The 13490-nt window shown below is 34.1% G+C and overlaps 1 protein-coding gene across 5 annotated transcripts in view; it reads left to right on the forward strand.

The window, feature by feature from the left end:
- The first annotated feature begins 880 nt into the window (after positions 1 to 880).
- SPEF2 (sperm flagellar 2) overlaps positions 881 to 13490 on the forward strand; it is a 264940-nt gene continuing 252330 nt past the window's right edge. For 2 of the 5 annotated variants that reach the window (XR_004233554.1, XM_031964143.1), the window contains exon 1: positions 881 to 1152. Coding sequence is in view for 4 of the 5 variants with exons in the window: in XM_031964143.1 (XP_031820003.1) it covers positions 1095 to 1152 (58 nt within the window). In the remaining variant the exon portion in view is untranslated. The remainder of the gene's footprint in view (positions 1153 to 13490) is intronic. The other 3 variants (XM_031964155.1, XM_031964152.1, XM_031964158.1) reach the window with 2 other exon arrangements.

Genomic DNA, 13490 nt, shown 5'->3' on the forward strand with positions numbered 1-13490 from the left:
ATGCTCTGAGAAGAATTGAAGAACATTTAGAACATAACCTAAAATAAACAAACAAAAATCTATACAAGATGGCTTGACCAAATTGAACTCAAGGTTAATGACAGCTTATAGAAGTATTTTTTAAAATATTGTGTAAACACAACTAATGAGTTCACTGTTAAGAATTTGCATTCTTTCACTCTGGTCACACAGACTAATTTCAGGGGATATTAACAGTTTGCTGAACATTAGTTTTGGGACACTGAAGAAAAGAGCAAGGAAGCAGGAGGGAAAGCAAATTAGTTTTTGTGGACTTTCTGTAATCTCTAAATTCTAAAAACTGACAGGCCTGTTAGGTGCCATGTAAAAAAAATGCTGGTTTAGAAGAAGTCTAAAATATTACTGCCTTCCTTTGATCAAGGAGTCCCTTTGAGCAAGGTCTTTTGGGCCTCAGTTCTCTTATCTGTAAAATGACTTCTTTTGTGGATAAACTCCAAAACTGATGATGTTGTTATTGTTGTTTTTAATGCGATTTAAAATTATTTATAAAATAGATGAAAGGAGGTTTTATTCACTTTTAAAAAAAGATAATAGGGTAGCTATAAGGGGGAAAATGTAAGTCAACATGAAACCTTTTTTTTTTCTTTCCCAATTTAAAAACCATATTATTTTTCTTTTCTTTAGACTTTAAAAATTATTTTGGAGGTTTAACTTCTTTCTTCTGTTTCTGATTTGGAAATATTATCGGTGTATGACTTACTCCTTCTTTCAAATTCTTCTGCTCCCTCCTTAGCACTTTTTTCAGATGCCTGTATCTTTTACCATTAATTAAGTCGAATCCCGAGAGCCTCTCACCTGTTGCACCTTTGGGGCTTTTTGCGCCTGCGCGGTAGGCCTTTCGAGCTGCCTAGCCCCAGAGCCAGGACTAAGCCCTCTCTTCCCTAGAGGCTGCTTAGTACTTGACTCCTCCTCCATCCTTAGCTACGTGAAGTCCGAGCCAGGAGACACGCCCTTCCCTACCGGTTGCCTCTAACAACGAGAGGACGCGTCCCGCTCAGCCAAACGGATCTCTCCCGCCTGCAGGTGCTTACTATACAAGGCGAGAGGGTGAAGCCATGTCGGACATTGTATGCAGGTGGTTAAACCAGGAGGTGAAGCTGTCCCGGACCGTGAGTGAGTGACCGACGTGGGGTCTGGTGGGGTTGGAGAAGGGAGGGAGAAGCCTTTTTCTCCACTGAGTTGGAGAATGGAAGGGCAACCTGCCCTGAGTTTTTGGTTCAGAAGGCCTAGGTAACGGCCGTTATGCACAGCATCATAAGTAGAGCAGGAAGGGATCTTTGACATATTCTTTTCGAGGTTATTTTCAATTCCCTCAATTTTATGGGTGAGGAAACTGAGTACCAAAGTGATTTCCTTGAGCCCTCACGGGTAGTAAGCATCATAGATTGGGATCTTACTCCAGAGAAGATTTTTTTTTTAGCTTTTAGAGGACCATGGATTGACCCCCTTTGGCAGTTTATAAGACCCATTCTCAGAATAATGTTATTAATACAAAACATAAAATACATATGTTCACAAAAGAAAACAATTAATATAGAAACATAGTTATTAAAATATTTTTTTCTAAAAGTTCGCAGATCCCAGATCAAGAGGGACTAGGGCTTGATCTCCTTAGCTATTTTCCTCAGTAGCATTTGATTTCTCAGCCCATAATGGGACTAATCTCCCCAATCCCCACTATAATATACTGCCTTGTTAATGTAATTAAGATTTCACATAATTTCGTATCATAAGGAATTTCCTTTCTCATTTGAGCAAAAAAAGAGTTTATGAATGTTTCTTTTACTGTCATAGAGGGAGGGAAATACCAGACATTAAAAACAATACTTGAAGTATATCTTATATTATAGATTTATAAGTGGAAAAGACTTTTCGGATTATCTTGTAGAACCTCCTTTTTTAAAGTTAAGGAAACCAAGGGTCAGAGAGATTACATTATTTGACTTGTTCAGATGGTAAGTACTGCAAAGTAATATAATTCAAACTTAAGTCCTTTCAACTCATATTTAGCCTTCTTGATATTCATCTTTGTGTAACATCAATTATTATTCTTGCCTTATGTTGAATTTCCCAGCAGCACACTACCAATTTCAGGATTGTTCTGAGTATTCAAGATGATAACAAGGACTCATATTTATAAAGCATTTTTAAGGTTTGCAAAGTGTTTTATACACATTATCTAATTAGATTCTCACAGCAAGGCTGTGATGTAAGTGCTATTATGCTTACTATTTTACAGGAGAAAACTAAGGCTTATTATATAAGTTGTCTCATTTGCCCAGTTTTACACAGCTAATAGGCATTTGATATACAGCTTAAGTTCACATCATTCTTAACTGCAAATCCAATACCCTATCCACTACTTCTACATCATCATTAGAGATTGTTGTTCAAAATTCATCCTTAATTCCCATTTATTAGGGAATGGCTGAACACATTATGGAATATAAATGTAATGGGATACTATTGTTCTATAAAAAATGATGAGGAGGCGGATTTCAGTAAAACCTGGAAAAACTTACATGAACTGATACTCAGTGAAGTGAGCAGAACCAGGAGAACATTGTATACAGGAACAGGAACATCGTACACTTAGCAACTTTGATAAACTTAGCTCTTCACAGCAATACATTGATCTAGCACAATTTCAAAAGACTCATAGAGGAAAATGATATCCACATCCAGAGAGAGAACTATGGAATCTGGATGCAGATTGAAGCATACCATTTTCACTTAATTTTTTTTTCTTGTGGTTTTTTCCTTTTGTTCTGATCCTTTTTTCACAACATGACTAAGGTGAAAATATATTTAATATGATTGTACCCATATAACCTATATCAGAAGGCTTATTGTCTTTGAAAGGGAGGAGGAAAAGGAAAAGGAAGGAGGAAGGAAGAAAAAATTGGAAATCAGAACCTTATAAATGTTGAAAACTATTGTTAAGTGTATTTGGATACTATTAAGTAAGGAAAAAAAGATAATCAAAAAAAAATCTCTGAAGTATGACAGCAACTTTATCACTAAATCTCTCTGAAGTTAAATTTTCTTTTTTTTTGTTTTCTTTTTCTTTTCTTTTCTCTTATTTATTAAAGCTTTTTGTTTACAAAGCATATGCATAGCTAATATGTCCAACATTGATCCTTGTAAAACTTTTTGTTCCAAATTTTCCCCTCCTTTTCCTTACCTCCTCCCCTAGCTGGCAGGTAGTCCAATACATGTTAAATATGTTGAAATACATGTTAGATTCAATATATGTATTTATAGTTATCTTGTTGCATAAGAAAGATCATATCAAGAAGGAAGAAAAAAAAACTGAAAAAGAAAACATAATGCAAGCAAATAATAACAGAAAGAGTGAGAATGGTATGTTGTGTTCCACACTCAGTTCCCATAGTCCTCTCTCTACATGTAGATGGCTCTCTTCTTCACTGAATAATTGGAATTGGTTTGAATCATCTCATTGTTGAAGAGAACCGTCAGAATTGATCATTGTGTAGTCTAGTCTTGTTGTTGCCATGTATAATGATCTCCTGGTTCTGTAAAGCTAAATTTTCATAAATATAAAAGAAAAAGTTTGGACTGAATGGTTCCCAAGGTGCCTTCCAGATTGTAATTCTGTGATTCAATTTGGGGCAAAGGCTTACTTAAATTGGAATTATCCCACAACTGCTAGATTCTGCAAACTGATATTCTAGGACTAGACCTCCAGTCTAGTACATGAACAGACTGCTATATCTTTGTGGTAAAATATGTGATTAATTTTTGCGATGATTTAACAGCCTTTATGCCTTGTCCCATCACAGAGTGAATTTCACCTACCAGCAGACTCATATGATACTTATATTTTCATAGCAATATGCCACATCAGTTGTGCTGGTTTGATTTGTCCCTATTGGTTTGATAAAAAATGCATTATACATTTGGTGTCATTTTACCTCTGGACTTTTGCCAAAGAGATTTATAAATCTGTCCTTATTATGGTACCAACTAGGTTTTAATAGCATTGGTTTCTTTGATATAGTAGTTACAGTGTAATGCCATATTAAGGCCATTTCTATAAAGTGAATCAAAGCTTTTTAGAGATAAGTTAGTCCTACTATGTGGATGGGGAAATTGTATCCAAAAGAAATTAAGTGCCACAAATATCGGGTTTCGTACAGTAGTGACAAATTTCCACTAACAGAAACTGGGTTTTCAAAAAACACATTGCATTCTGCAACAGAATCTGAATAATGTTCCTTTACCAAACTCCAACTCCTACACTGATAAATAACGGGCAAAATCAAATACCCAACTCTGTCATGGTCCCACTGTGGATCTTGTCTCCCTAAAATATAATATTAATAGATAATATTTGGTATCTTTTACACACTCAAAAACTACCTCTTCTTTCATTACACAACCAAAAATATAATATTAAGTTATTAATTTAGATTTCTCTTTAGTAAAATTGTTACCAGATTGCTTAGCCTAATTTGGCTTATTTGTTGGGTCAATACAAAACCATTTGCTCAAGAGTCTCCAGGGCTCAAATGCAGCACTGAAGCACTTAAAATAGATATATAAAATTATTTTTTTAAATAGCAGAAGAGTAACACCATTAAAATTGTAATCAATTTTGGTAATGCCAACTTGAAAAAAAAGGACTTATTTTAAGTTTTAAAAAACTAAAGCTCTTCAAGTCCTAAAGATGTGGGCTGTTAATGGAAAATTCCCAGCTTATGCTTCCCTGCTGAACAAACCTGGTGCTTGTTAGCAGAAATACCCTGGTCTAATATAATGCTCGAAACCCCATGTACTCTTACTATATATTACATGTAATTTTTTTTCATTTTAACTGCTTGGACAGTATATTGAGAAAGAGACAAATCCCCAGAGAAACAAACTCTAGACGTTGTTAGTGCTTTTCAAAGTAAAGTTATACCTTGGGTTGTACTTGGAAACAGACATCACTGGAAAACATAAACAAATGGTGCAGTATCTCCCTTGCTATTAAAACACATAATTATATAAGCCATTCTGTACTGATTACACTAAAACTTTTAGGTGATAATAAGGAAAATGGGCAATCATATTCAAGATAAAGTAACTTGAAGCAAAAAAAAATCTAATTTTCCAATTTCAATAAAGAAAGAATTACATATTATAAAGCCATGAAAGTTTTTGCAGAAATGTGCTTCCCCCACCCAAATATACTTTGTTTTATAGAATTTTTTTTCTTAATGGTTGAACCATGGAAGGATATTAAGAAATTAACTCTTGGATCATTTATTTCTTTATATCTCCTCCGATAGTTCATATGCTATCCTCATGTAGTATAGTTCAGAATTTATGAAGCAATGAATAATTTGTTATGCTAGATTAGTTTCCTTGGACAGAAATACAAGGATTCAGTCATGGAGGAATGCTTTTACTTCACAGCTTGCTTACTGGGTTCCCAGTTGGAGTGAAAAATGAGAGGTCTTGATTTTGATATTTCTTAGGAAAGGTATGTGAACAAGTAACCTGGATATCAGGTTCCCAATCTATGAAATGAGCTATTGGGACTAAGCTACCTTTTAGTCACTTCTAAATTCTACAATCCAGTGATAATCCTAAAGATCTGCTCAAATATAAGAAATAAAATATGATTGATGAGATATGTCCTTTTGTTGCCTCAATGACTGATTCTGCTTTGCAAATTGAAGAGAAAAAGCCAAGTCTGTTGAATGTAAACTACTATTGGTAGCTAGAAAGAGCCAAGAGTTTAGTCAGTCATATTTTTCTGCATCCCCCAGTAGTCATAGAATTTGAAGGGGGAAAATATCTATTTGGAGAGATAATGAGATTAAGGAATCTTTAATTGATGATACTTAATATCCTCTTAATCCTTAATATATTCAGTATTTTCATCTTAATGACACCATAAATTTGGCATCTACTACCTTCATATGCCAGGTAAAATAAAAATTGTAGAGATCAGTAGATTGCAAATGAGTTCTAATACATGAAAATTCAAATATATTTAAAATTCTGGCATTGAGAACTGAAATGAAGTAACTATATACAACCATTAAACTAAAAATATTCATCAATTTAAATGTAACAATAATTTCTTTCAGAAAGTAATCTAAGGGATAAAGAAATTAGTTAAAATAACTACTAAACTATAATAGAACATGAAAGACTAATCTTAGCATAAACTTTTTTTTAAGGTTTAAACAATTCTTTTATAACAGAAAAGAGCACATGGATGATAATACTGCCAAAAAGCTTTTGAATAATTCTTGATGCTTTTTCTCATTTTCCCCCTAAGAATATGATCTCTATTTTCTTACTCATGGAAGAAGTTATTCACTCATTCAGTCAAGTTTATTGTTGTTCACTTGTAGTATTGTTATTAGTAGTCTTTGTGACCTCATTTGGGGTTTTCTTGGCATAGATGCTAGAGTGGTTTGCCATTTTCTTCTCAAGCTTCTATTACAGATGAGGAAACTGAAGCAAGTAGGGTTAAGGGACTTGCCCAGGGCCACACAACTAGTAAGTGTCTGAAATCATATTTGAAATCAGTTATCTTGACTCTAGGCTTAGTAGTCTATCCACTGCATCATCTAGCTGCCTTTCAGCCAATTAACATTTGTTAATGAATACTGGTATAATGCACAGTGCTGAATACTTGGAAAATTCAAAATTAAATCGAGCCCTCTTTCCTTACGAACTTTATAGTCTTCTAGGGACTGAGTTACCAAAAAACCAAACATTTAATTTAGGTAAATGGAAGCCCTTTCAACTCCATCTAGCATCCAAACCAACTTAAATATAAAGAATTTCAAAGGATTGGCAAACTATTTTTACTAGAATATATTACTTTTAAATAGTTGTATGGACATATGATATTCAATATATGTCAATACTGGATTAGACAATATCATATGATAACTTATATTTCTTAGGTATTACAAATGCTAAGTGTTTAACCAGACTTTATCAAAATTATAAAGTACTATTCAAAGGAAACAATGCATAGTAAAATTTCCAAATAGTTTCCCCACCTACTCCTGCCCCTATCCTGGATGTATTCATAATATAACATAGGATTTTTTCCTTTTAGATTAATATTGTTGTATAATCAGAGAATTTTATAGAGAGAAACTTTGAGCTAAACTTTTTTCTCTTAAACATTTTATTAAACTGAGAGGTTAAGGCACATGCATGCCCAAGGTTAATTAGTGGCAGATCCAGATCTAGAACAGTCTTCTCCAGTGTAGGGCTTTTTCCATGAATGATCACAATCCTTATTTGTCTCAAATTTCAGAAGCTATATTCATCAGAAATTTTATTCCTTTTGGTATCAATGCAACAGTTTGATTTCTTTGTTCTGCGCATAATCTGGCACTATTGTACTTTATAGCAGTGTGCCTCAGAATGAGTTGAGAATGAGTTGAGATTGAGTTGAGATAGTGAGTACAACAGCATTTAGGCATTGTACAAATTAAGATCAGACTATTCATATCATATTCATATCATAAAACTTTGTTTTTCAAATTCCCAAGAAGAGGATGATGGGCAATAAGATAATAAGGTAGGAATTAAGGTTTAATGTTAAATATTAAAGATGTTTGTAATTTCTATTAAATGCTTGAAAGGAATAGATTATCAGAATTTATGGTTTCAATCTCATACTGTTGAAAAAAATTAAAAAGAATTAAATTAATCTGTTTTCCAAGTGGGCACAGACACAGGTTAGCTCTTTATTTGTTGAATATAGATCTTTTAATGAAGTCATTCAAATTATAGTGGTATTGTTCAGTCATTTTCAGCCAGATATTTGAGTCTTTGTGATGCTGTTTGGGGGTTTTCTTGGCAAAGATACTGGAATGATTTGCCATTTCCTTCACTAGCTCATTTTACAGATGAGGAGAGTGAGGCAAACAGAATTAAGTAACTTGCCTTGGATCACACAGTTAGTAAGTGTCTGAAGCCACATTTATAATCAGGAAGATGAGTCATCTTGACGTTCTAGGTTTGACATTTTATCCACTGTGTCACTAAGCTGCCCCAAATTATAGAATAGTATCTGAATTTTATTGTTAATTTTTTCCATTGAGCAATGTAGGGAGAATGGGGAAGAGAGAAAGTAAAGAAATTTGGAATGTAAAGAAAAAATGCTAAAAATTATTTTTACATGTAATTGGGGAAAATAAAAATATTAAATCTTTTTAAAATTCTGTTATTAATCATAGAGGAAAAGAAATATGCTGATTTTATGATAATGCCATAAGAATTCAGACTTTCTAAGATATATTTTGAGTTCTTTATCATTAGAAATGTTTATCTAGAGCTTGACTGACAGCTTCTCAGGCTTACTAGGGAAAGTGTTCAATCAGTAAGTTAATAAGTATTTATTAAGCACCACTAGACCTTGCACTAATCATTAGGGACACACAAAAAAAGAACTGTCCCATCTCCCAAGGAAATTATAGTTTAATTATTGGGAGATTAAGTAGAGAGTTGGACTGGAAAATCTTTAAGTACTTTTCATATTTTCAAGATTTTCTGACTACCTCAATAGTCTTAAAGGACATTAACTGCTACCTGGAAAGGCCTCCCCATTGATGCTCCATCAATCAATACAGCTTAGTTATCAACATATCTTAGGAACAAACTGAGTTATGATGCATGATAACACTGTATTTATACAGTAGTTTATACAAAAACAATAGAACAGAGTTCTCTGTGTTACATAAGTTTTTCCATTGTCTGGTGAAAAGCTCTAAGGATGTCTCAGTTCTGGTTCAGGGTTAAATGAAAATGTAAAAACTGACCTATCTATGTTTATATTTGGAGTGGAAGCTTTTTCTATAGACACAGACACAAAAACAGACTCAGTTACATATATATTCATATATCATATATGTATATATGGCATATATAGATTAAATGACACAGATGTGATAGAAGCAAGCATAATTATTTGAGGATTGAAATGAAATAAAATGTTAAGTGCAGTAAATTAATATTTGGGGGAGAAGAGGAGAATAAGTTAGTGATTAGATCATTGCCATTTTTTCTCTTGCAAATATAATTATTGTTGCACTGAATAAATGTGATTACCAGGAAGGAGTGAGAAGGAAGTGAGAAGGGATTAAGAATGAATTTAGCTACTACCCTCAATAAATTCAAATTATTGGGCTTCTACAAACTTTATTGAATTTTGAAAAAGGAATACAGAAGGTGTATTTTGTCCCACTTTTTTTTAAAAGAGAGAAATAAGTGGAATCGATAAACTATAGATAAATGAGCTTAATATTGCATCCAAGAACAATTCTAGAACACATTAAATGGATATGTAGCATCTGAATGCACCTCTATACTCAATATGGATTTTTCCAAACAAACTAGGCCAGGTTCAATGTATTTTGTGGGTTCATACTTATAAAAAATATGCTCAGGAGCCCTTATCTATGCATTTACTTTTAAAAATCAGCCAGAGGACATAGCCCATAGCAAATTCTTTCTAGGAAATAACATAGGAAGGAAAACAGCAACACAATATTATTTATATAAACCTCAGGAATACTCTTCCACAAATAGTCACATTATCATTTGGAAGAATGGTCACACATAATAAGCATTTATGGAAAAACATACAAAGGGAGCATAGTGTCCTCAGAGTACACATTTGGAAATGCACACTAGTAGGGGGTATTTATGGCTGTGGTGCATGTGTAAAAGTATGTGTGACCAGAGCAGGTGAGGAGAGCACAAGTAGGGAACATGTAGGAGGGCAGATTCAATAAGTAATCCCTTCTTCCTCTGCTCCTACTGGACTTCCTCCAACAGGTCATTTGTGACTTGCAGTCCTAGCCATGTAAGTGTCATGACATGGTTGCTTTCGAAACATGTTGCTCTCCAAAAGTCTCATGGTACTTGCTTGATGTCTGTGTTTGCTGCCAGGAGCTACTTAGCACAAGATTCTCTCTCTGTTTCCTCCTTCTGGCTTCTGAATTTAGTAGGAGTCTTCTCCAGCTGATAGCCTCAACCAGCTGGTTGACATGCTAGGGAAAAATCTAGAGATGCTTTTATTCTCTTAGACTGAATGTCTGTGACTCTCCAGAACTTTGTCTATGATAGACTTTTCCTCTGCAAAAAGAGAATCCTTGTCTGAGGATTCTAATCAAGATCTTTGTAATACCGAAAGACCAGTTAGCTAAGTAATACCTGCAGGTATTAAGTCTATTTTTTTAAACCTTGCCTTCTAGGTCACCAAGAATAATGTCTTGGTCTCAAGGCAGTCAAGAGAATGTTGTCATCTAAACTGCATCAAGAAACATATTCAGAACTATTCAGAGGATTATTCCCCTTTTATTGTACCTTGGACAGAGTAATGGAATATGTAAGCAATGGGAACTGAATTTTAGGAAGCATATAGATAACCTTGTCATTTTGAAGAATAGCTGAGATAAGGGAACTGGTAAACTTTCCATATGAGATATAATTTAAGGAAATTGGGACATTTAGGAAATAAAAGACATAGTAGAAGACTGATAGCTTCAAGCACTTGAAGAGACCATTTCATGGAAAACTGATATTATTTGGACTGTTTGGTCATAGAAATTAGAACTAGAGATAGTGCATACAACTTTAAAATGATCCATATTCCAGCTATATACCTAGAAAGCCTCTTCACAATTAGGGCTGCTGAAAATGGAGTTGATTGTCTCCCTTCACTGCCTTTAAGGTCTTTGAATAGAATTGGGTAACCATTTTTCTACAATGTTGTAGAAGAGTCTTTTGATTGTATATAAAATGGACCTTTGTGGTCCCTGTCAATTCTAATATTATGTGTTAGGATCTAGTAATATTTTTACATCTTTCTTCTTGTCAATGTATATGTAGGATTTTCACTTTCATCCATAGGATCTAATCCTCAATTTTCAAGGTGTTTATCTTTGAACTTATAATAAAATACTAAGAAGGACATGGAGAAATGCAGACAGATATTGGGCCTGTAAGTTATCATATCATTCTAGTAATGAATGTTAAGTCTTACACTGCCCCAAATATGGTAGCAAAAATTAATGAAATGGGAAGAGATGTATCATCTGATCCTACAGCCCATCAAAAAATGTTATGAAAATGACGGAAAAAAGGAAATGGGCTGACAAAGAAGTACTCCTAGTACACTGTGTTTTTGATTCAGAAATCATGCTTATTATGAATTCACCTAACAACTTAAAAGATGATGATTTTTTTAGAAAAGATATGGAAATAGTTTGTTTTTTTAATAGTTCTTTTATTTTTAAAGCTTTTATTTTCAAAACATATGCATGGATAATTTTTCAACATTGCCCCTTGCATAGCCTTGTGTTTCAGATTTTCCCTCCCTTCCCCCCACTCTCTCCCCTAAATGGCAAGGAATGTGGAAATAATTTGGAATAGAACTCCTTTGCCTTTTGATTGAATTTTGCAGAAATTTTAAACTTTACACAAAGTGTACCATATTATATATACTATTCAATCAGTAAATATTTGTTAAACACCTACTAAAACTCAGTTGTCTTTTTTTTTGCCTTTTGGTTCCTGGAAGATGGGTTATTATTTTTGAAAATAGTCAAAAAAAAAGTAAAGTTTATTCAGTTAAACCTTAATTCTTGACAAGAGAGGTGTTCAGAGAAGCTCATTGCTCTGCCCTCCAGCCTTCCAGTTAGAGAGGAGAAGCAGCTGCTACATGAAGTTTTGAGAATTACAGACACAGAAATAAAGGTGGCTCTCCACTACATTTTTTTAGGAAAGCTACAAATGACAAAAAATGCACGTTGATATCAACTTTTTCCCCCAGAAAGAAGTTTCCATGCTATCTCAATTCTATAGTGTATGTCATCTGCATCTATGAATTTATTCCACAGTTACACATTGAGCATATAGTACAAAAAATAACTGTTAGATCCCTACCCAAGAACTTCCAAAGGCTTTCTCTTGCCTCAAATATAAAAGCTTGTTTTAAATATAAAAGTGCTTTGTAACCTAGTCACCTTGTACCTTTCAGGTCTTCTTATACCTCATCCTTTTATAATTCAGTCAATCTGAACTCCTAGAAGCTCTTCCATGAGGTCCTTTATTTCCCAAAGCTCCTATGTGTGGAATCCCATTATCTGCAAGAAACCTTTCTCAGTATTCCTTAATATCAATGCCTTTCCCCTGAGGTTTTCACAAATTTATCCTGCATATATGTCTTTGTATTTTTTTCTGCTCATTGTCTCCTTCCATTAGATTGGGAGATCCTTAAAAATTGACTTAATTTTTTTTTTGTTTTCATTTTTTATCCCCTTTATTTATTCAAGTACCTGGCACTTGTAGTGCTTAATAAATGCTTAATTACTTAATTGATCACTCCATTTGAAGCTAGACAACTAAAATAGCATAATAAGATTCTCTAAATATTTTAGCATCCATGCTTTTGTTTTTAATTCTAGCATTATAGTCATAGAATATTAGAATTACAAGTGACTCTACAGATCATCTCATTCAATTCTTTCATTTTACACATAATTAAACACATAGAGAGAGAAATGAGATAGTGATTCAAGTGCAGAGACAAAGCTGGGATACAGTTCTCCTGAGTAAACATCCAGTTCTGGTTCTACTATATGGTTTTTAGTTTTATCAACTTCAATTCTGTTATATTTATTTCTGTCTGTGGTTATCTTTGGCAGCTAATTGGAATAGTGGCTAGAGTACCAAACCTGAAGTCTGAAAGGATTCCTCTTCCTGAGTTCAAATCCTGCCTCACACACTTACTATCTGTATGACCCTGAACAAATCATTTACTCCTGTTTACCTGTTTCCTCATCTGTAAAATAAGATGGAGAAGAAAAAGGCAATCCACTCCAGTGTCTTTGCCAAGAAAACTCCAAATGGAGTTCTGAGGAGTCGAGTCTTTCCTTTCTTCTTTCCTCTTTCCCTTCCTCTTTCCTCTTTCCCTTCCTCTTTCCTCTTTCCTTTCCCTTTCCTTTTTTATTTTCTACTTTCCTTTCCTTTTCTCTTTCCTTTCCTCTTTTCTCTTCCCTTCCCTTTCCTTTCCTTTCCAGGTTGGAGTAATTTGTCCCCAGGAACTCTGTTCACTGCAGACTACCTGACAAGTGCTCTTATCTCAAAGTATCTCTCTTTTATATCTTCTTTTGTGCTTCTGTCTTTGCCACCGTTCCCAATCAACTACTGTAGTCAACTACAGAGTACTCATATAATCTGGCCAAGCATGAATAAAAGAATTCATCTATGCTGTGCCCAAATTGCTATATTTTGGCAGTACTAAGTTTAGCATCCACATGAGCAAAGGGGAACTAATATCATTTAGTTGTCTCTTTTTCTTTTTCAAAATTCTGCTCTTTGCCCTCTCCTAGCCATATACTCTCATGATGGCAGGTCTATGAATTTAGTTCCTCCTAAATCCTCCAGCATACAGGAGAGGA

The sequence above is a fragment of the Sarcophilus harrisii genome, chromosome 1 (genome assembly GCF_902635505.1).
Source record: "Sarcophilus harrisii chromosome 1, mSarHar1.11, whole genome shotgun sequence".
In the NCBI taxonomy this organism is placed as follows: Eukaryota; Metazoa; Chordata; class Mammalia; order Dasyuromorphia; family Dasyuridae; genus Sarcophilus; species Sarcophilus harrisii.